This window comes from Fragaria vesca, linkage group LG4 (genome assembly GCF_000184155.1).
Source record: "Fragaria vesca subsp. vesca linkage group LG4, FraVesHawaii_1.0, whole genome shotgun sequence".
In the NCBI taxonomy this organism is placed as follows: Eukaryota; Viridiplantae; Streptophyta; class Magnoliopsida; order Rosales; family Rosaceae; genus Fragaria; species Fragaria vesca.
Window position 1 is genome coordinate 16,277,846 of NC_020494.1, and position 23,452 is coordinate 16,301,297.

A 23,452-nucleotide genomic window follows, 5' to 3' on the forward strand; every position below is an offset into this window, starting at 1 on the left:
ATATAAAGGGAAGATGCTAATTAAATCATTGATGTATAGATCAGGATCAGAGCCTGAAGTTGCTTGTATATTACTGTTAGACAGTTGTTGGATTTCGTATAATGTTAGGAAAGTTGATGAGTAGTGGTTTTGGGTGTCCAATAGTAAAAATCAGAGATAGGTTAGTAATTGAAGTATTGATATGAGCAAGCCTAAAAGTGAATTGGAATGTGACGATGAATTTAATATGAGCGAGCATGGTATGTAATTAGGAAACTATCGGAGAAAGTGAGAGGAAGTGTGGGATTTGAGAACTTGGGTGTCCTTATCAATTTGAGGACTTACATCCACATAAATTCCAGATTCGATAAAGTTGTTATTGAAGGTGGAGAGTTAGTATAAAATGTTGAACTACGAGTGGCTTGATCCCTTTAAAAGGGTACGTAGGCAGCCCGAACAAGTTTTGGGTGCAGCCGCAAATTAATAAATAAAAATTTAGGTTCCAAACGACAAAAATGTTTGTCATTTTGTTTGATTATGAAATTCTATCTCATTTTCAAATTAGGATTTCCTTATTGATTATATTCGCTTATTCTTTTAACACCTGGGTCAGGGTGTTACAACTACCACGACATTTTTTTTCTTATTTGAATTTCAATGGTGTTTTATGGTTAAGCCCATAATATTTTTATTTTTATTTATTTAAGATCTTTTTGCTACCTTAGTTTTTTAAGCAATTGAAAAAAAAACTTCACCAAAAACACCAAACCAAAGCCATGCCTGGCTTTCTAATAGTAAATATAACATGATGAATCTGATTATGTGTATTTGTCCTAAAAAGAAAAGATACAAATAATCTAGGGAAAATTTTAAGAACAGTACATGACAAATGGTCAACTCCTAATTTTGGTGTTTCAAGTTTCAAAACAATCATAAAGGTATATAACATTAGAATCACGACACATTTTTAGTACATGAAGTCAGTAACGCCGTTAACTCTATGTAATTTTTTAATTTTCAAATGGTAATTTCAGGTTTTCTCCATTATATTTTTTCTTCATATTTGTTTTACAATTTTTCTATTTATCTATATATTTTTTTATTTTTTTAACTCAGACCATAATCTTAATGACTTTGTTGTCTGCAAGTAAATCACTTTATTCCATTTTCTGTTTTAATTTTGGTCTTCTAGAAATTGTTGTTTTGTTACTAGTTCAGCAATGAGAATTAGATCTTCTGTGCTAAAAAATGAGTTTGCTGCTCCTCAAAAAAATTTATTCTAGTTCAGAAATGAAAATTGGATATTTTTTATTTCTCTCTCCTTACTAATTATTAATTTTAATAATATATTACTGCTAAATTAGAGAGTGACGGATTTGTCTCTTAAATTTTAACGGAAAACACATAAAATAACGGAAGACATAACGACATGTACATATTTTTAATTGAGATTATAAATTCATGTACCTTTATAATTGTTTTGAAACTTAAAACACCAAAATTAGGAATAGACCATTTGTCATGTACTCTTCTTAAAATTTTCTCAATAATCTAATCATATTTGGGAAGAAAAATAGGAAAGGAAAACTGTGGAGCGTGATTGGATTTTTGTCTTGATATATAGGTTGGAATTGGATAAAAGAATTTGTGTCATCAGCTTTTCCTTTGGGTATGGAAAGATCAATTAGGAATACAAGATATTTAAGGGTTCAAGATATTGTTATTGATTATTGAATTCAAGTGATAATGTTAATGAGTAGAGGTTTAGGTGTTTGATTCCGTTCTATCGAATCCGCTCAACCTTCGCGTGCAAAAGAAAGTGACTCCATCTTAATATCTGAGTATCCAAGAAATCATTTGGATCTACTTCGATCTTTAACAGAAGAAGTTAAAGAACTTGTTGATAAGTTATATCCCATCGATCCCAATCGAAAGTATGAATGGGATAAGTGCAAATCCTCGTATTCTTTTTCTTTTGGGTAACATATAGAGTTTCCTTTTGTCTATATATTTGGCTAAGTTTTGATGCATGGCAAATTGCATTCGATAATGTCTTGGAATTATGGTTAATAATATGTTGTTGATTACTATGCTGCGCTCTTCAGATCAATAGGGTTCGAGGGCTAAAATTCGGTAAGATCTTCATGCAGGATATGAACTAAGAAACTACCGGAAAGTTGGTTCTTCTAGATCAAGCTAAACTTTACGTGAAGTAATTCTGCGTTCGAAGATCGACAAAAACGATATTACTTAACATACAAACAATTAAGTCGATATTACAGGCATATATATATAGAAACCACATCGATCACACCTAGAGAGGCAAAGTCCTAACAAGCAAAATGACCATGCGCGCACTACCGGCAAGCTGCCACACACACGGTGGAGCTCAGCTCATGTCGATCAGCTGGACCACCGGAGGTCTATTTTTATATGGCAATTTGCCCTAGTTGTGAGAAAAAAGAAAGAAACAGTGTTATGCGTCAACAACACGCTGTTATTATTTGTTGCATATTACTTTGTTGTTTGTTTGTTTCTTATCCACCAACTTGTTCCGCCTCCCATCTTCTTCCTCGATCTTCTTCTTTCTTCTTCTTCTTCTATTCACACGCGAAAGAAAAAGAAATTAGCTTCAATATTATTGTTAACTACGGCAAACTAATATTATGAAGAATTAATCCTTGACCGTTGCTAGCTAGCGATAATATATGTGGACAATGACCCATCATTCCAGGTCAAACCACGTGAGATCGTATCACCCACTCAACTCTCTAGTCTCTACTCTCTACTACTTGTTATTACTACTCGATCATCAACTTTTTTAATGAAGATTTAGCAAATTGCAATCGTGTCTCGAGTTTACCCTATATATGTGATTATGTATATATAGGGTAAACTTCTTCGTTACATATTGGCATGAATGTAAATGTGTAATGTCAGACTAACACGTAAAGTACGAATTACACCTTGTATGCTAGCTAGTAATAAACATTTACATTTGTATGCATGCTTTCTTCTAGAACATATAGTTTCGAATCTTGTTTTTGGGGTTACATTTCAAACGTTTGGAATGGAGGACTATAATTGAGGTTGGTATCACAGTCGCAATAGTACTGATGATGATCCGTAAAATCAAACAACGGGTGAAATCAACGCACAAGTCCAGCTCAAAAATTCAAAAAAAAAATACTAATCAAAGGAGAAAGAAAAATGCATGAACGGGTCAAAGTAAGCTCTCCAAGTCTAGAATTTGGAGTGTGATATCGTTGTTTCAAATCAAAGAAGGAAGATTCTCTTCATGTTCATTTCTCTCTGTTTTGGATTGGAATTCCAAATTATCTTTGGCCAAATTATACTACACCAACTAGGGCAAAGCAACAGGTATTGTTTGGAAGCTCCCAAACCAATAATGAGCTCCATCACTACCAGTTGAGCAACTAGATGTAAATTACTGATAGTGGTAGTAGTCTAGAAGTCTATAAGTTGCTTTTGTTGACCAACCAATTCCCATTGGTCCTACAGTACCCTGTGTGCCACATAACTCCTCTCATTGCTTAATAGGGTAGGGGCTCCATATATTACTCATTGAGTTAGATAAGGAACACTGTTATTTGTTGTTGCCCTAGTTAGCTCCACTATGGTTATAGTAGTTCACATTATCTTGGCTTAAAACCACATGTAACAATTTAATCAAATCCACATTATATTTAACATTTTGATCAAATGGGTCACTGTGATAGCTAGGGTTTTATAATAGTACAACAACTAGGGTTTTAAAATATATGCCCCTTCTAGACAGAGTGTACATCAAGTGTGCGTTGAGCTTGACCCACTAATTTGAATCTAGGCAATATATACGGGGTCTCGTTAATTTGACTTGATCAATGAAATAATTGAGTGTCTAGTACTCTCTTGGTTTTCCTCTTCAAAAGCTTATTCGGTGTGCAGCTAATATTGATGTTGCTTTGTTTCATGTCATAAGGTTTACTTTGACTCCTCCAAATCTTTCATCTTCCAATATCACATTCAAAACCTTAAATCATGAACTCTAAATGTGTATTTATTTCAAATCGTTTTAATTACTTCGTGAAAAAACAGTAATGACACAGACTGTTCTAACGAGACACATTCTAGATAAACCGTTTTTATTTTGTTAACGACATATAACGCATCTCGAAAAATGCACTAATTTTTGAAAAAATTAGAACCACAAGTATGAAATCTAACATGATGCTAATTAGTGGGACCTTATGATTGAAGGAAGGAGATGCTAATATAGATTTTTTTGGCAAATTGTTCATGCTAATAACTATGAAGTTATGTTGCCGACATGGCACGCGTATTACGTGCCACTTGGGTGTTGTAGTTGGCTAGCATTTCCAAAGAGGACCAAATTTGCAATGTCCCGCAATGAATTGATGTGTGGTCTTGTTTGCTTATATGTTGCAGATAAGCCTTTATCTATCCAACTCAAATCCCCCACGTCATCCCCCCTCATGCCAACCAGCTAGCTTTCAATTGTAATAATAAGAATTTTTACTAATTAATTCCAAATTAATTAACAAAATCACACTGGCTCGGCAAATTATGTGGGTGAGGTCATATTGGTGAAAAATAATCATTTCCTTTCATGCAAGAATAACACAACACGAGGTCAACCAAGTCAACGAATCATTTTTCTTAGTTTAGCAACTTAGCAATAAGCATAGACTAAGTGGAGGAGACTAATAAAGTATGAGTACGTTAATTAGGGAAGACTAATCAACTTTTTTTTTTTTTGATATATCACTCCTATTAGGCTATTAGCTATGTGCATGGTGACAACTGGCATTGGATTATGGGTTTAATTTGTAATTGCATGATTAATTATCGATGTATAGTAGCTTTGACAGTCAACATGCAAGTTAAACAGCTTTTGATTATAAAAGAATTAGAGGAGAGGAGGCTTATGAGCATCATGAGGGGTCAATAACTGGGGGTGCTGTAAGTGGTGACTGGTTTCATATATGTGCAGGTAAAAGACTTAATCTAAGAGTAGCATTATATTACACTAATCCAGGGGTTTTGTATTCTATGCTATATATATGCTTGTTAATTATAAGTGTTTTCTTAATTACCTCGTGGTACATATATAAAATCCAGCAATGAGATTTAAGAATCGATATATTTAGCAATAATTTTGAAATTTCGGTATCGATTTAACAATGTTGTTCAATCAATATTTGCTATTTTTTATGTTTTAACAAATTGTAAAACGACATGTGTGCAAGAGAGGAGAGATAAAAGATTTAGCAATTGCTTTAATTATGCATGGATCGTTGATGAATTTTATGTATTTTACTGGAGCATCAATTTATGTTCTCAATCTCGATAGATATACTAATAAACTTCATGTTACGTCAATATGAATTTGCTATATATTGTTCAATTACTCGTTAGCGAGGTAAATGAATCAAAACAAAGAACAAAATGCAGCAAACCTAATCACGTCCCCGTCGATAAAATGAGAGAGGGACTGGAAGTACGTATATGAACAGAAAGATCACTGTGATCGACTAGCTAGTAGCCCTTGGTAATTTGTTCGATTAAACTCAAACTCGACTTGTTTATCATGTCTTTCAAATTCCCCAACAAGAATCGTACGTAGCTGATCTGTGGGGGGTTTGTTTTCAGATTCTGAATCGTAATCCATTAAAACGGATTGAATTTTCTCTCATTCATTACAAATTATATATTGGTAACACAGTAGTGTGTACGTAAATTCAAACAACATCGAATACTACATGCTTAATTTTCTTCTTATATATTTCATCAGGGTACGTTTACTTTTGTTTGTTTATGTTAATGAATCAAAAGTCCAAATTCATAGTCAAAAAATCAAATTAAAGGGCTACTAGCTGATCGATGGTATATATGCAGAATTAATAGTGGTTGGATGTTGAAATATCACTTCCTAACGTACTCTTATATAAATCTGTGGGCTCATTTCAGTCATAGTCTTCTGATCAGTACACTTTGTTTGTTGTTTGTATTAAAGCTAAATGTCAACTAGGGTTTCACGTCTCATTTTGCATGCCCTAGCAGGTCCAAAGTCAGAGGCTCGATGTTATCGTACTCGTCACTTGTGAACCACCCAATCAATTCGGCTATGTTAGGTCTGATTCATCATTTGACAAAGTCAGAAAGGTGAAAAATTACATGCGGTTTGTTCAAATCAAGCTCAGTAAATCACAATGAAATTGGAATAATTTGATCTGCAATACAATGTTAACTGGTTTCTGACATGAAGAGCCGAAGAGGAACATCCGTATGATCTTCTGCAGAAGCAGAAGCAGAGGAACTCCCAGAAAGAGATCGAGACTGGAAGTCTGAAAGAGACAAGTGCTACGGTTGCTTCATGCATGAGAACGTACGTACGTGAGATTAGTTCGTCACTAATCTTGACCTAATTAGCAAACTGCGAGGGATTAATTGTTTAATCCAAGTCGTAATCATGGATCTAATTCAAAGAATCAAAAGGTTTTTGACAAATTAGTGATCACAAGTCATGTGGGAAACCATGATGATCGAGGAGATTCCATTTGTTCTAAAATATCCCATTGCTGCTGGAAAAAATCGTAAAATATCGCTGCAATTTGGAACGTGATAGGGGATGGTGAGCTGTAAGCGATGAGATCATGTGGCTTGTTAGGCAAGGAAATTGGATTTGTTAATGGAATTGTTTCGCAGCGACTCAGTCTGGTTTTCTTCTGATTCAAACAAATAGAAATATTTGCTCCCCCCTAGCCTTACCCACTGACTTCTGCACTTTTGTCAAACTAATTAACATTATTGAACTAAACATGGCAGCTCGGCTAAGTAATCACACAGTGGGAACTCATCTGTTGTACGTTCACTTATTGTATACTGTAGATTATGATGGGGATTTAATCTGAATTTTACACACGGAAGTGCAAAAATTCTACCACTTTAAACAAACAATGTTTAGAATATAGAAAAGGCTGATGGGTTTCTACACCTAAAACAAAGAGATATTTGTGCACAAACAAATATTCTTCCCGGCCACATTAATCTGACTCTCTGTGGGGAAAAATTCTTTCTTTGAGATGTGCCTAACTTCATTAATTTTTTTTATCGAAATGATATTCATCATTCTCCAAAAAAGACTACATCAAAATAGTATATAACGACATCTTTAAAGTATAAACCCACCACAAAACAGTTAGGAAGAGTATCACACTCCATTTGAACAACTCGAAGACTTAACTCGCCAGCAATATCTGGGAGTAGCCAGTTCAGAACCACGAAAACATTGTGGATTTGTATCGTTTTTTCATGAGAGGCATACAATTTTCGACTTTGCGGTGTAGTCTTCTCTGAGTTCTATGAAAGACTTTAAATATAATCCGTCGGAAAAGGAAAAGGAAAAGGTGTGACAATTTCCATACATAAATTCTAATGGCTTATTGGGTTGATGGTGGCCACAGGCCCAAGCCTAATCGCATCGGCCATGGTTGTTTGGAGTTGTACATGAAATACATGATGTAATCTCTGAGGTCAGTAGTGAAAACTACTACTACATATGGAGGGAAGGGCTTTGTGTCACTGTCGATTAGGCCTTGAATACTGTTTCGAGGTTAGGCCTTGAATACTGTCGATTGGTTTGAAGTTTGCGACCTCTCTGCATGATTGTTTTGCATTGCTGGTCAGTTTGTACAGGTTCCTTCTGTTTCTGTTTGCATTGCACTTTGAGCATTGCCACAGCAACCAGGGTTAGCACTAGCTTCATCAGCGAAAGAAAATTAACCACGAAACAGCACCTTGCATATGAGCTCGAATGTGGTAAACTTGCAAATCGTAATAACAGTCGCGCAGTATACCAAATGATAGCGAAGAAAACAAACAATATTCTTCAAATAGTTTTGCAGGAAAAAAAAAAAGTTCATAACAAGCCCAAAAACATTGAGAAACTGTATAATGTGGGGGAAAAATTTGGACAAGGATTCGTCGAAACAATGCTGGGTATGTTGCAGTCCATGCATTCAACTATAAATTTACATCAGTATATGCATCAAAGCCTGCAAACTGTTGGTAACTTGGTATGATATGGCCAGCGCCTTATCCATTTCTTTCGTCAGTAAAAAAAATTTCAGTAGCATTGTCTCGTGCAGACTACTAGCTTTAGAGGACCTCGTGCCTGAACACATTGTTCAAAAAAGCTTAAACCATGAGTCCAACAAGTTCAGGAGGAGAAGGTGCCGTTGTTTATCTTGATTGAGAAATTTGTACAAACACAATCAAGCTCGTCATTGTATGTCTTCTTCAAAAGTGGTATGATTGTTAACACTGTCGATCACTTCCCTTGCAAGGGTTGTAGATCGGCCTTGGCATGTTGGCTCTCCATTTCAAGAACAGCTATGGACTTCTGTCTATGATACCTGTTTGTCTTGGCACCAAGTGCTGCAACAAGAGCCATTATTTCAAAAACATAAGAAGATATGTCATTTGAAGAATATTAAAAAGAGTACAAAAAATCCATATAATTAGAGAAAATGCCTATACACATTACAACTATCTGATTACCTCAGTTCTCTAATAAGCAACTGTTATGGGTTAAAGTCCAAAACAACTAGACATTTGAAGAAAAGTTGATCATCCCCAAAACAATCTCTTTTTTGTCACGCATCAGAAAAGAGTTCAACCAAACTGAACAGGTTCATAAATTCACATTTCAATGAATCATCCAGGAATTTGCAAAAACTCAATGATGGGTAAAACATAAAACTGTTTCTGTTTAGTTTGAAACTGCAGGTGTATGAAGAAGTCTACAGAAACCAGAATCATAACTAGTGACAAGTTGACCTTCATTACAACTAGACGATCAAACAAAAACTGACATAATCATCAAACAAAATAATTGCTACAGTTGACAAAAATTTAACCAAATTGATAATATTAAATATATGCATAAATGCTAAATTAGAAGACAGTGAAAAGCTGTGTTTTTCTCTTTCTGAGTTAATCTCCTTGCAAAAAGACTAAAAGTGACCAAAAGCAAATGATAGATTCTCAACTTACAAAAAAAAGCAAATGGCCAGTAATGGTAATTTGAGAAAACGAGAAAGAGCATGAAAGAGGAAATATGAGAAAGGTCTTTATTCCGAAAAGAAATATACATATAAGATAAAAAAAATTTATTGGAAAATTTTTGCTCACTGCAAATCATACTTACGTATCAAATCATGAGGAAAGCCGAAGTCATAATCATTCCTACGCCTTCGGACATAGATTATGTACACCACCAACAACATTAAACAGAGGATAACACCACAAGATATGCCTATCGCAATTTTACCCTTCGTAGATAAGCCTCCATTTTCCCAAAACAAAGGACAGTCAGGCAAAGATGGAACACCACACAAGCCTTTGTTCCCGTAGAGACTGTTAAAGAGAAAAGATATACAATGGTTAAACAAGATATACAACTCTAGCAAGGGAAAGACGTGCAATCATCTTGTAACTCCTAGACCAGGGTTGCAGCCCAGTGGTCACGCCAAACCTCTTTTAACAAAGAGGAGTGGTGTTGTTTCAAAAAAGAAAAAGAAAAAAGAAAAAAAACAGGAGTGGTGTTCATCTCCTACAAGTTGACCTCCCATAGTCAGACAGCGTGAGAGCTGGCTCCCATCTGGCCAATCATAGAGAACACCACCATACAACCAAGTAGCAACAACCCACAGCTTTATCAAGACTAAGACAAATGTTGCAATGAAGAAGATCAAATTGAACTATGACATACTCAATTGCACCGCCATGCACTCCAATTGAATATAGCTGCTCTGGAACTCGGCCATCCAATAAGTTGTCGTTCAGTAACCTGATACACAAAATTAACAATAAACCACTGAACAAAGAAAGCAGAATCCACAGAGTTTCCTTCACACAATTTTCTGTCCCTATGCGGAGGGTTAGGGGAAGAAAGACACATGCAGTAGCCCTGCTTTATATATGGATGCCGGGAAGTAAAAAGTTCTTGCAGAACAATAGCAATGTGACAAAAATGATAAGTAAAAACTAGAGCGTGTAACATTCATCTTTAGTGTTAGTATAAATACAATTAGATTTTACTCGGTTAAAAACCTACAACCTCTTAATTCTATAACAGGGGAAGATCAAATGAAAGGAGCTTTCCATAGCTATGAAATGTCAAATAGTTTGGAATGCATGCCAAACAGTAAAAATATAATGTGCCAGGGCCTCAGTCAACCACAACAGATTTAAAATACATGCCAAGAAACACCAGAATACAGATTTGAGGCACATCACTTACACAAGCTGGAGATTTGAAGAAGTTAAGCTCTCTGGTATAGAACCCGTAAGCTGATTGTCTGACAGATCCCTAAGAAAAGGAACATATAGAAACTAGGTATTAGAATTAAACCATGAAACCAAGCAGAAGGAAAAGGTGGAAAATTCACCCAAAAAAATCAACAATAAAGATCAATAATATCGATGATGTAAACAAAAAATACTTACAGCCTTTGGAGAGATTTTTGGCCCAGTCCTAATGGTATTTTTCCCTCCAGTGAATTAGAACTTAGGTTCCTGTGATTATTTGTTTCCAAAGAAATAGTGAAACGATATAACTTTACTCCAAAACACTTGAAAAAACAGAGAACAGAATCTAAATATTAATTTTGCAGCTGATACTTACAAACTGAGCAAGTCCGACAATAGGTTGATCTGGTCACTGATAAACCCTTTCAAGCCTTGGCTTCCAAGATCACTGGAATCATGATACAATTCATTAAACAGCAGATATTACACATAAAAACTGACACAAAACCTCTGAGCTAATACATCAGCACTGCAAAAAGAAATAGTCAACTACTGGTCTAATATAGTTGTCCGAGTAACTAACTAATGGGTACAAGGCCAAAACTACACAATCCACAGACACCGATTATGCAGGATTGGAACAAGGGTTGAAATTCAGTCAAGTTGCAGTTCATTTAAGGTGGATTTATATCAGATCATTTTAGCAGGGGCACAAAAATTAGATGTACTGTAGTTCAAAACTAGGAAAGAAAACCATACATTCGAGATATCACAAGAGCAGTTTCATTCTTATTGAGATGGCACGTAACACCCTCCCAGGCATCCCAGTTAGTAGGAGCACACGGATCGCCATTCCACCCCATCCTATCAGGAACACGCAGCGACTCCTTCAATGCTCTCATAGCAACAACTGGAAACAACACGCCCCAAATCAGTAAGCCTCACAATACAAAATCACACAAATGTCATTGTCAATCAAACAGTTAACCAACACTTCCAATTCAAAGAAACATCAACCATAATAACTCAGCGCGGTTATCCTGCAATGCTATTACGACAACCAACATTATCATTCCGAATCAATGAGCTATAATTTGACACATTACCTTGTTCCGGAAGCGTGGCGACATCCGCCGGAACCATAGCATAGTTCTCGAGCCCGCTGATCAACGGCGTACCAGCCACACCCTTAAGCTGCACATTCAACTGCGTACTGCTCAAATTCTTAACAGTATAATGCCAAGTATACGCCCTGAAACTCCCAACCTCTTTGTAAATATCAATCCGAGTCACATTCTTGTCATTGATGAATATATCAAACACTCTATCTCCCACTTTGTTCATCTTCGGATCAATCTCGGCGAAATGGAACCACAGCAAGTAATCCAGCTTGGCGTCCACGGTTAAATCGTACTCCAAGTTCTTCTTGCCGTCGGCCGTAACCGCCGACTGGTACAGCCTCATCGGAAAAAAATTGGGAGCATCTCCGGCGTGTGAAATCGAATTCGTTGTGGAAATGACTCTTGCCGGCGATTCGGAGTCAATTGTCCGGAATTGAGCGTCGGATTGCCACGACCGGCTGAACTGATCAGTGTCATTACTGAACCCCGGGCCCCACTGGCCGGAGCCGCAGCTCAACCGTCCGTAATTGACGAGAATATACTTCCGGCCGTCGAAGCCGCCGTCGTACGACGCCGGATCGACCTGGACGATCTGGAGCGAGCCGACTACCGGCGAGTCGGTGGCGATGCTGTAGAAGCAGATATCGGCCTCGCCGTCGGTGACGAAAACGAAGAGATCGGAGTAGGCTCCGGTCCTTGTGAGGTCCTCCGGCCACGGCGAGCGCCAGCTAAAGACCAAAGTGCCCTCGACGGAGGCATCGAACGACGGCGGGTGCGATTTCCCGTCGTAATTGTCGTATACGGTGAATGTGCGGACGTAGTACCTCCCGGACGGCAAGTCAGGGACGACGTAGCAGTTCTTCTTACCGGAGGAGGGAGGGAAGAAGCGGAGGGTCTTCTCCTGGGGGTGGCGGAACTGGAGAGGCTCGGAGACGTAGTAGGAGGAGCCGCCGGTGTAGAAGCGGTCGGAGAGCCACGTGGTGTTGAAGCCGTCGGTGGAATTGGTGGCGCTGCCGCAGTCTATGTTGTAGGATAGCCCTGTGAGAGACGGTTACAGAGTCGGTAAAAGAAGTGCAGTCAGTTAGAGATGAACAAAGTAAAAAAAATAGTTACCGTAGTAAGAATAGGAGTGGGCGGAGACGAAGAGGAGGAGGAGGGGGAGGAGGAAGAAGAGGAGCGACATTTGGGTGAGGGTGTCTGGGTTAGGACACGACTGGGGGAGACCTCAAGATTCATCAAGAGCGAGAAATAAGAAGAAGAAGAAGAAGAAGGAAAAAAAAAATGCGAGATTAGCGGGAGACGAGTGAGTTGGAGTTGGGGGAGAGGAAAGTAAATGCTGGGTCAGATTTGGGCTTTTGGGGTTTGATTTTCTTTTTAACGAATTTATGGGAATAAATAATAGTGTTGATTTGGTTAGTTAGTGGGTGACCATGAAAATGACTTCCGTGACTTAAAGCAAGGGGGCACGTGAGGTAGGGGGTCGGAATGTGAGCCGGAGAATCTTGAGCCTCGCCGGAGAAGGTGGGGGCGTCGTGGTGACGTGTGCAGGACGTTTGGGGATTGGCGTTTTGGCGGGTTTCAAGAAGATGACATGGACGAGGTACCAAGGAAATTGCGGGTTTGGGAATAGCATTTGAGTGATCCAAAGAGCTGAGGTTTTGAGGTGAGTACGTATATAGAATGTGAAAATGTGATTCTTGATACGTTATTAATCATGAAAATATTGATAGTTTATGTGACAGATATTGAATAATCTAAAGTCATAAACCGTGATGAAAAAATTGAGGTGGTTAATTATGTTATGAAAATCTAATAATATCGATGCGTATGTGGAACCTTTTTTTTATTTTTTATTTTTTTCTTTTAGAACTTTGGTATTAGAATAGATAGTTAGCCTAGCAATCGACATGCACCGCCGCAAGATAGCCTAGCCTTAGCTCTACAAGGTCGGAATCAAGCACTTAACTGCGCTCGCCCTTTGGAACTCTAGTCCAATAAAGCTTCTGACTTGACATCACAAACTTTGGTAAGATTTATCATTCTCACATGAGAAACGGAACCAATCACGATTCATATTATAACAACACAGTCTATTAACAAGATATTGTGTGTTTTGTGCTCACTCGCCTTCACAGTTTTGTTCATTGGCTAGTATATGTCTCATTATAAGACATTGAGTTTGCACATCAGCACATCAGCATGTCTCCCCTGATGATAAGGATCAAAATGCACCTAGCTACTAGCTCGCTAGTTCTCTCATTAGTTAGCACCCGCTCACACAAGTTACCACATATACTAATATGTGTGCTTATTCCAAGCATCTATTCCTTTTTCTACCTTAATTTGTTATGCCAACATTGTTTACAAGTATCACACCTATCTATCAGAGAGTTATAAGTTGGTAGCTCAAGTCTCTTCTCTAATCTTGTGATTGTGTTTTTAAGTAGCGAGATATTGTTTAAAGAAGTATGCTCTATGTGATTATTGATCTATTCAGAGACCTACACATAAACACACCCAATTTTACGCAATCACGCCCCAATAAGGCCTCCCAACTCAACTAGTATGAAGCTAGGATATGATTGAAACTTCTTTTCTTTCTAACTTTGGAATGATGATTGAAATTCTAACTATAATGATATGCGGATTTATAAGTTGATGTATAGTCTTCTTTCAAACTTCTTATTCCTCATTTATCATGTCCAACCTAATTGGGCATCATATTTTTGTTCTTGATGACTGTTATCCCTTCCATTGCATATGTGCTTCTCCTCTATGATTGGATTGTTATTTGGTTCCTTCTCAAAGTGATCCAACATTTGATTTTCGATCTTTGTACATATATAGACTGAAGTGAATTTTAAGCTAAAACGTGGTAATTTAGAAAGGTACTAATAAAACTTTAAACCCTGCCAACCAGTCTGATATGCAGTGAATGTTGCCACCTGCTATACTAAATTAGTGTTTAATTATTCCATTAATAATCCTTAAGACACTTGTACGTTTTCTTTGGTTGGAGGCTTGCAGGGTTTCTGTTCGACTCTCGCCCGTGACATTTAATTGTTTTTATCTACCTCTTTTATTATACTTGTACATCACTATTATATGTCTGTTAGCTCTTGGTGAAATTATTCAATAATGATCCCCACCACACGCATAGATTATTAGGTTGATTACTCTGAAATATTCCAATTTTTGTGTAAACAAAATTATTTACTGGGGGATGTGATATATGAATTAACGTCTCTACAGTTAGTAGTAATGATAAGAAAATAACAAGTATATAAGTTCAATATTGAATGAAATTCGCAAGCAAATTAGCTAGCTAAGTATTTAGTAGCAAATCAGTCGGTTGTTTATCCTCAAAACTTGTCTTTGAAAATGCTTGCAGCGGGGTTTAATAAAGCTTATGGTTACGTTGCTAATGTGAAGCTTTAGCAGTCAAGATCAGGTCTACTCAAAAGGTTGTTTTCAGTCTTTTTCTCAATATTTGTTTTTATAAACATCACTTCGATAATTTATAGTGATTGATCACTTGATTGCGATTAGTTTGTATTATCATACTGAATATTTATAGTCTATAGCAAAATCATTTAGAATGTTTTTAAAACAACACATAATTATATAAGTACATCACACATGTTTCTTTCATATTACACATATCCAATATAATATTAAACACGGACATATGTGAATTTGCCGTATGACTTTTAAATATAAAAAAAAATGACGAATTAAAACAAAAGACCACCTAACGTTCATAAACATGGTTTTGTGAAGTTTTACTCGTTGATTAGGTAAAGATGAAATTACAAATATTCTTATGTCAATTTCTTTCTGAGAAGAATTCTTATGTCAATTTCAACATTTTCATAAAATCATAAAATCTTGTATCGACCAGATTCCAAAAACATTAAATTACCATTTTAACTTTTGCCAAAGAGCCAAAGAGCCAAGAAGACACGATTTAACCAACAGTAAAAGCGTTCTGTACGATTCTCTCATTTACGTTGACGACGTGAATACGGTCGAAACCGCCACGGCGCCACCACCACCGCTCGATATTAAGTTTTCTGCCACTGCCGGGCCCCACTCCCCACTTTCAGAAAATATCAAAAAATTAGACAGACAAAAAAGGACGCGTCTTTCCAGCCTGGATTTTGCCCCTCATTCCATTCCTACCCGCAAGAAATCAAAAGGCATCCTCCCCGCTGCACTCAATTCCCTACGCAAAAATGACGAAACTACCCCCAATCAAACAGAGTAAAACCCATCGTTTCTTATTCTCTTCCCATTCTCACTCCACAGGAGAAGGGCAGAAAACCAAATGCCAGTACCAAATCATCACCGCCGCCTCTGCACATTCCTCGTCCTCGTCCTCGCCGCCGCAGTACAATTCCCGGCGGATTCCGCCGCCGTCGAGCTCCCGAAGTTCCGAGAAGCGCCTGCATTTCGGAATGGCCGCGGGTGCCGCCGGACGGCGTGGTCCTCGGTGGACGCGCACTCCCACAACCCCTCCATCATCCACATCGCCATGACGTTAGACTCCACCTACCTCCGCGGCTCCATAGCCGGCGTCTTCTCCGTCCTCCAGCACGCCACGTGTCCCGAGAACATCGTCTTCCACTTCATCGCCACGCGCCACCGCCGCGACGACCTCCGCCGCGTCATCACCGCCACCTTCCCTTACCTCAACTTCCGCCTCTACCACTTCGACTGCAACCTCGTGAGGGGAAAGATCTCGTACTCGGTGCGACGCGCGCTGGACCAGCCGCTCAACTACGCGCGCATCTACCTCGCCGATCTCCTCCCCTCCGGCGTCCGCCGCATCATCTACTTCGACTCCGACCTGATCGTCGTCGACGACGTGGCCAAGCTCTGGCGCATCGACCTCGGCCGCCGCGTCCTCGGCGCGCCGGAGTACTGCCACGCCAACTTCACCAACTACTTCACCGCGAAATTCTGGTCGAACGCGGCGTTCGCGGCGGAGTTCTCGGGGCGGAGCGCGTGCTACTTCAACACCGGAGTGATGGTGATCGATCTGTGGAAATGGAGAGAAGGCAGGTACACGGAGAAGCTGGAGCATTGGATGAGCGTGCAGAAACGGCACCGTATTTACGAGCTGGGTTCGTTGCCGCCGTTTCTGTTGGTTTTCGCGGGTGACGTGGAGGGTGTGGAGCACAGGTGGAACCAGCACGGACTCGGCGGTGACAACCTGGAGGGGCTATGTAGGGACCTCCACCCTGGCCCGGTGAGCCTGCTCCATTGGAGCGGTAAGGGCAAGCCATGGCTCCGATTGGACTCCAAGCGGCCGTGCCCCTTGGATAGCCTGTGGGCCCCCTATGACCTCGTTCGACATTCCTCTCTCTTCGCTGATAGCTGATGATGACGCCGGCGGGGGTATATTCGACAATGCGGATTGAAATTTTGAGGAACCAGGTCGGCCAAGTAAGCAAGTCAAGATGTGACTTTTTTACTGGCTTAGTCACCTCCTGTCGGTGAAGATTCGGGCTTTTTGGGTTTTGGGTTTTAGTGAAGGTTATAGATAGTGGGGTGGTGGGTGAATGAACTAATATGAAGGCGTGGACAATTTTCACTACTGGGCTACGCTACACTACACTTGATCAACTCAATCAACTTCAAGTTTGATCCCCACCGCTTGTGTGTAGTAGTTCTGTATATATTTTTTTTTTTTGGACGAAAGTAGTTCTGTATATTGTATATACAATTTAGTAACAATTGTTTTAATTTTTTTTTTTATGGTAAAAGTAAGAATTCTTGTATTTAGTATAGTATGGGTAGAACTGACTCACTGAGTTTCTCTAAACCCTAAACCTAAGGAGTGCCTATCAAGCAACAATGTATATCGTCTCGCGATCGCCGTGACTTGTCTGATATTCACAATAAATTTTGAGTTTGTGTAGAAGGTTTCATATCATCCTATAGACTTGCGAGTATTGAGCATCTTGCAAACGCAATGCCGGAATATTTTTGACATTTATTCCTATAGAGCTTGATGAGGATAGATGCATCACCTCACAACCGCCGTGATGCGAACTTTGATCACAATGATCTCGATTTATTCGTTTAATCGGTGATTGACAAAGACCACTTATGGAGTATAAAGCACATCATGCTCAAAGGAAAGCTAAGATAATGTGGACGTTTGCCCTCTATGATTCCAAGTGACGAGCGCAGCTGCGCAGGTATCAATCAATAAACTTGCATGATTGAAATCCCTCTAATTCTTGATCCAATTTCCCAACACGGGCTTTTAGTGAACTCAACTTCTCAGCCCATTTGAGCCCAATCCAATAGTTAATTCGAGCTTACGATTTGAAACAGAGATTGTGGGGTTGATGGCCTTGGCTGTTGCTTGCAGATAGTCGAGCTTCTTGTGCACACAGGTATAGATGACACGCAACAATTATACGAAACAGAAAAACCCAGTACCTTTCTGCAAGCTGAGAGTTTTATGTTCTTTGTTCCGGTTCATGCCTTGTGTTCTCCTCATTTGTCTCAATCATGCTTCTGCTCAATCCAGTCTGATTCATGCCTTTTCGATTCCAGTAGTAGTAAGCAGAAAAGGAAAAGAGAATAAATTTGGGATGGGTTGAGTGAGGCTCGCACTCACCAAGTACAAATCTCCGGGCAACCTTTGAATTCTTGAAGATTCAAAGTCTTGATGTTGTTCTGGGTTGGTTGATCCTCCCATCATCACCCTCCACCATTTCCTTCTCATGTTCAGGTGAAAAAACTAAAAACAAAAAAAATTAATTTAAGTCGGATTGGGCTTAATTTGGGCTACCAGAAAAGTGCTGTGGCTAGGCGGTCGAGTCTGGAGGCCCAACCTTTAAACCGAAAAAAAATATAAAAAATTGGACGCGAAATCGGATTAAGCGGGATAGAGGCGGTCCAGGTGGCGTTTGCCATCACGGACAGTGGGGTCTACCATTATTATTATTATTATTATTTTTTATTTAAGGGGAGCCCAATCCAATAGTTGATTGGAGTTTACGTGTCATTTGTGGTGAATATTAGCCACCAATCCTACAGGGCCATTTCCCTCCACAAACATACCTGTAATAACTGTCACAACTAAGAGAGTCTTCTCTGTGTTCTTGAAGCAAACTGTTACTACTTGATTGGATATTGCCCCAAATTCAAAGTTGTTTGAAACCCTCCTTCCACGGCCATGGCCGTCACCGTCGCAGCCGGAGGAGTTAGTATCGGAGTTTCCCAGCTCCACCCTCACCAATCAAAACCCACGTCCCAGTTTCTAGGCAAGAAGCTCAGACTAATCAAACCCTCTGGTTCACTCAAAACCAGCTCAAACCATAAAACCTTAGTGGTTTTCGCTTCCGGTGGCGAGCTGATCCACGCGGTTCACGACTTGTTTTTAGGGGTGGGTGTGGGGCTGCCCTGCACCGTGATGGAGTGCGGTGATATGATCTACAGAAGCACTCTTCCGAAACCTAATGGCTTGACGATCACGGTACCCGGTACCATTTTGGCTATGGGGGCTCTGTCTTATCTCTGGGCCACTCCGGGTGTGGCTCCCGGGTTCTTTGACATGTTTGTTCTTGCTTTTGTTGAGAGGTTTTTCAGACCCACTTACAAGAAGGTTGGGAAAGTTGGTTTGGTTTTGCTTTGAGGTCAGGGTTTTGCGATTTAATTGAAGTTTGATAGGGTTTTTGTGGTGCAGGATGACTTTGTTTTGGGGAAGAAATTGGGTGAAGGAGCTTTTGGAGTGGTTTACAAAGTTTCATTGGCTAACAAGAAGTCTAAGGTATGAAGTAAATTAATCTGCTCAAGGATGTATGGCTTAATTAGCTTATTAGCATCATGAGAAATATAAATAGAAATGAGGAATTGGGTTGCGCTGTATGTTTGAGGTTTTATAGTTGAGATTGTTTTGTGGGAAGGATGTGATTTGCTAATGTGTGGTTTTTGGTTTGTTGCCAGAAAGAAGAGGAGTTGGTATTGAAAAAGGCTACTGAATATGGTGCGGTGGAGATTTGGATGAATGAGCGGGTGCGAAGGGCGTGCGCCAACAGCTGTGCTGATTTTAAGTACGGCTTCCTTGAGGTGTTGCTCTCTATAGTGCTTACTAGTCTCGTATGATTTTAAGGGTATCATTATCTTGAAGCATTCTAGGCATTACCATTGTAGATTGTATCCCAATATCCGATGATAAGATGTATATTTTTGAATGTGGTTGCAGAGTTCTTCAAAGAAAGAAGCTGAATATTGGCTTATATGGCGGTTTGAAGGGGAAGCCACACTTTATGATTTGATGCAAAGCAAAGATTTTCCCTACAATGTTGGTATTTTCTCTCATCGGTCTTTTGATTTTCGATAACTTTGTAACTGAATGATTTCTTTGAAGCCTATGATTATTTGCTTTCTGAGTTTTACAGCAAGTCCTGGTTTAATTAAGCTAATCAGCTGTCGACTTCATTCATGATCACATATAATGTCAGGTAGAAACCATGATCCTTGGAAAAGTTCAGGATTTGCCAAAGGGTCTTGAAAGGGAAAATAGAATCATTCAAACAATAATGAGACAGATCTTATTTGCATTGGATGGTCTTCACTCAACAGGGATTGTGCACAGGGATATAAAGCCTCAAAATATTATTTTTTCTGAAGGTAATGTTACTCGTATATAGCACATGCTGTACATCAGTCAATCAAGAAATAACAAAGTTCATCCATTCTCCATTTTAACTTGTAATTTCTTAACTCCAATTTTGAAATGAGCAGGCTCTCGTTCTTTCAAGATCATTGACCTTGGAGCTGCAACAGATTTGCGAGTCGGCATCAACTACATTCCAAAGGAGTTTCTTTTGGATCCAAGGTACCTTCTGTCAAACCACATCCTACATTGATGAAGTTAATCAAAATCACTTTTCCGTTATGTTGTGTAAGTAGTAGATTGCATAAATTTGTACCAATTATCTTCAATTGATTATTCTGCTGGTTCTGTACCCAAATACATGATGAATGGTCTGATATTGGAAGTTTACCAGCTTAGTGTCAAGAACTTAAGAACTGAAATTACAGTTGATCTCGAATGTGTTCTGGGGTCTGAAAAACAGCAAAGCCAACAATTGAATTTCATATGTAAAAGTTATTTAGATATGAGGCGGCGTCGAGAGGTGGTGGGTTTGGGTCTGGAGGATCTCAGATATGAGGTTTTAGTCTCGTACCAGAAAACAAGTTTCTTTTTTTACTTTGAGAAATGGATAAGAAAACAATTACAATAAAAGCAGCATCAATCCTTAAGAAAATAAAGTTTATTTTTTATTTTTATTCAATTATGTATCGTACCGTAGTTGTTACCCCGTATCCATATCTTGTGCTATTGATACATGAGAACTAAATTCTGATGAAACATTGATACTTGATTATGAAGGCATGCTCACTAATTTAACAGTATAAGAATCATCTTCCTAAATTACATCCATTTAGTACCTAGTTTCAGTTTCCTTATAAGCTCTTAGTGACTTCGATGTAGTCTGTTCAAATGAGTAGGCAATGACAATGGCATTTGATTTTTCCCTATTGCAGATATGCTGCACCAGAGCAATACATCATGAGCACACAAACACCATCTGCACCCTCAGCTCCAGTGGCAACAGTCCTTTCCCCAGTTCTATGGCAGGTGGAATAACTGTAAAACCATATCATCAGCTTGATTGGAGCTAGATTACTACTTCTCATTTGCTTTAATGGGTTTGATTTTATGATCTTAAACAGATGAACTTGCCTGATAGATTTGATATCTACAGTACTGGACTCATTTTCTTACAAATGGTAAGTAACAATATTGTTGGTGACATGACTAATGTTAACAAACCTCTGATTAAGTGTCTTGATATTCATCCAGGCATTCCCAGGATTACGTACTGACAGCGCCCTCATACAATTCAACCGTCAGCTTAAAAGATGTGATTACGACTTGGTTGCCTGGAGGAATACTGTTGAGCCTCGAGCTAGCTCTGAACTCCGAAAAGGTTTTGAGTTGTTGGATTTAGATGGTGGAATTGGATGGGAACTACTGACATCAATGGTTCGGTACAAACCAAGACAAAGAATCAGTGCAAAAACAGCTTTAGCATATCCCTACTTTGACAAGGAAGGCCTGTTGGCGCTTTCTGTCATGCAGAGTCTGAGGCTGCAACTCTTCCGATACACACAGCAAGACTATGGAGAGTTTGCCAGATGGGTTACTCGGCTAATGGCAAGATCGGGAACCAAGCAGGACGGTGGCTTCACTGAAGCTCAGCTCCAGGAGCTCTTGGTTTGTACCTGAACTGCACTAGGCAATCAGTAATTCATGTTTTCTTTCACAATGATTCTTATTATCCTATGTTTTGCAGGAAACGGCGCCTAAGAAGAAGTCTAGTCCTCGGAGAAATGCTCTTGCTTCAGCTCTTTGGCTGCAGAGGAAGATTGTCAGAACATTGAATGAGAGCATGAATGAGCTTAACAACCAGAGGAAGAGTCTCTGGTGGAGCAGGTGGATTCCCAAAGAGGAATGATGCTTGTAAACACACATACTTTCTTTTTCCTTTTGTAAATTTTGTGTAGCAATCTGAAATGACCAACTTGGTACCATATATGAAACAAAGTAGCTGGAATCTAAAGAAAACATACCATGAATGTAGTGATCAAGAAAATTGTATATTTTGAGCACACGTGCAATGACTTTTACTGGATTTTAGATGCATATAAATATAAATATATATATATATATATATATATATATATATATATGCGCACAGGAATTCATAATCTGAAGCTGCAGCTTCCTTCAACCCTCGACATATTTTCCCATCATCTTCTTAAAAATAGAAAAATACAGAAGCCCAGTTGGCCTGAGTTGGGTTTTGCAGCGATACAAAATGAACAATGCCAATTACAAATGACCAAAGCTAGCTTCTTGGTACTGGCTATATCTATAGTCAATGACCCTCAACACAATAATCCATTGTGGTACGGCGAATTAGGAGCTGTAATGGACTCATAATTCAAGAACGTGTTAGCTTAATCATGTTTAAAGCTTCCCTTTCTAAGCAAAAGCCTGCAGCAAAACTCAGATTTGTGAACTGGAACTGCTACTCAAAACCGTACAATCCACCGGGATTTCACATGCTTCAAGTGCCATATAAAGGTATGGAAGCAATACCATATATCAAAATATTCAATGCCAACAAGAACAAGTATGCATGCTCTGATTAAACTATATGATCCAGAAGGGGGCTTAGAGTTAGAGATAACATATATCTAATAATTGAGAAGTGTATCAGGGGCAATGCCATTGTTAACCACGAGAACTTCACGTGTGATTCTGACCTTCTTGTTCAGCAAAACCAGACCATAATTTTTTTTTTTCTTTGAAGTGTAAATGGGGACACCAATTAACAAACACAGCATGAGACACACGATGAGCTGCAATTCTCAACCTGGGATGGGATCAACACGCATTGATCACAGTGCTGTTTGAGTTCCCGAAGCTTAGTTTAATTAGTATCTCATCTCATGCAAGTGAAAAACGTAACTGGGTGTATACAGCTTAGATTTGAACAAAGATAGAATAGAAAATGGAAGCTTGGGGGCATTGGAAATAGGTCTGTCTTTAGAAAATGGGAGGAGCACAAGATGAAGCAAGTGGTTTTGCTTTGCTTTGCTTCTTGCTCGAGTGTGTTTGAAGTTATATATTCAAGCACTCGGATTAAATACATAAAGGTTGTGATTATCAAAGTGTATTATGGAATCTTTGGTCATTAGCTTTGAAATGCTGATCTAAGTTTTCAGCCTTTTGATCATATTGGAAAAATGGCTTCAGCCCTTTTCATATATTCCTACTGTCTCATTTTAGCACAGAGACAACTGTGTCTGTCACATTGCCCGTATCAAGATTTTTTGTTTCAAGCAACTATTTGCAGAGAAAATCTTCCTTGTCACAAAATTTTAGCTTTTCTCTCTTATGTTAGTTTACATTTCTATGA

General features: G+C 39.0%; 3 protein-coding genes across 3 annotated transcripts; 2 read left to right on the forward strand and 1 right to left on the reverse strand.

The window, feature by feature from the left end:
* Positions 1–7,925: 7,925 nt before the first annotated feature.
* Positions 7,926–12,618, reverse strand: LOC101313982 (receptor-like protein kinase At3g21340-like). Its single transcript, XM_004298258.1, has 9 exons — positions 12,549–12,618; positions 11,421–12,473; positions 11,074–11,224; positions 10,691–10,762; positions 10,513–10,581; positions 10,307–10,375; positions 9,776–9,853; positions 9,212–9,420; positions 7,926–8,439 (listed from the first exon to the last, which is right to left on the reverse strand). Exons 1-9 carry the CDS (start codon positions 12,616–12,618, stop codon positions 8,333–8,335), a joined length of 1,878 nt encoding a protein of 625 aa, XP_004298306.1. The 3' UTR covers positions 7,926–8,332.
* Positions 12,619–15,723: 3,105 nt separating this feature from the next.
* Positions 15,724–16,933, forward strand: LOC101305934 (probable galacturonosyltransferase-like 3-like). Its single transcript, XM_004297093.1, has one exon. It carries the CDS (start codon positions 15,763–15,765, stop codon positions 16,816–16,818), a length of 1,056 nt encoding a protein of 351 aa, XP_004297141.1. The 5' UTR covers positions 15,724–15,762; the 3' UTR covers positions 16,819–16,933.
* A 1,602-nt stretch (positions 16,934–18,535) lies between these two features.
* Positions 18,536–22,037, forward strand: LOC101306225 (serine/threonine-protein kinase STN7, chloroplastic-like). Its single transcript, XM_004297094.1, has 10 exons — positions 18,536–19,059; positions 19,141–19,224; positions 19,401–19,523; positions 19,660–19,758; positions 19,919–20,087; positions 20,202–20,295; positions 21,009–21,102; positions 21,198–21,254; positions 21,328–21,741; positions 21,821–22,037. Exons 1-10 carry the CDS (start codon positions 18,631–18,633, stop codon positions 21,980–21,982), a joined length of 1,725 nt encoding a protein of 574 aa, XP_004297142.1. The 5' UTR covers positions 18,536–18,630; the 3' UTR covers positions 21,983–22,037.
* The last annotated feature ends 1,415 nt before the right edge of the window (positions 22,038–23,452 follow it).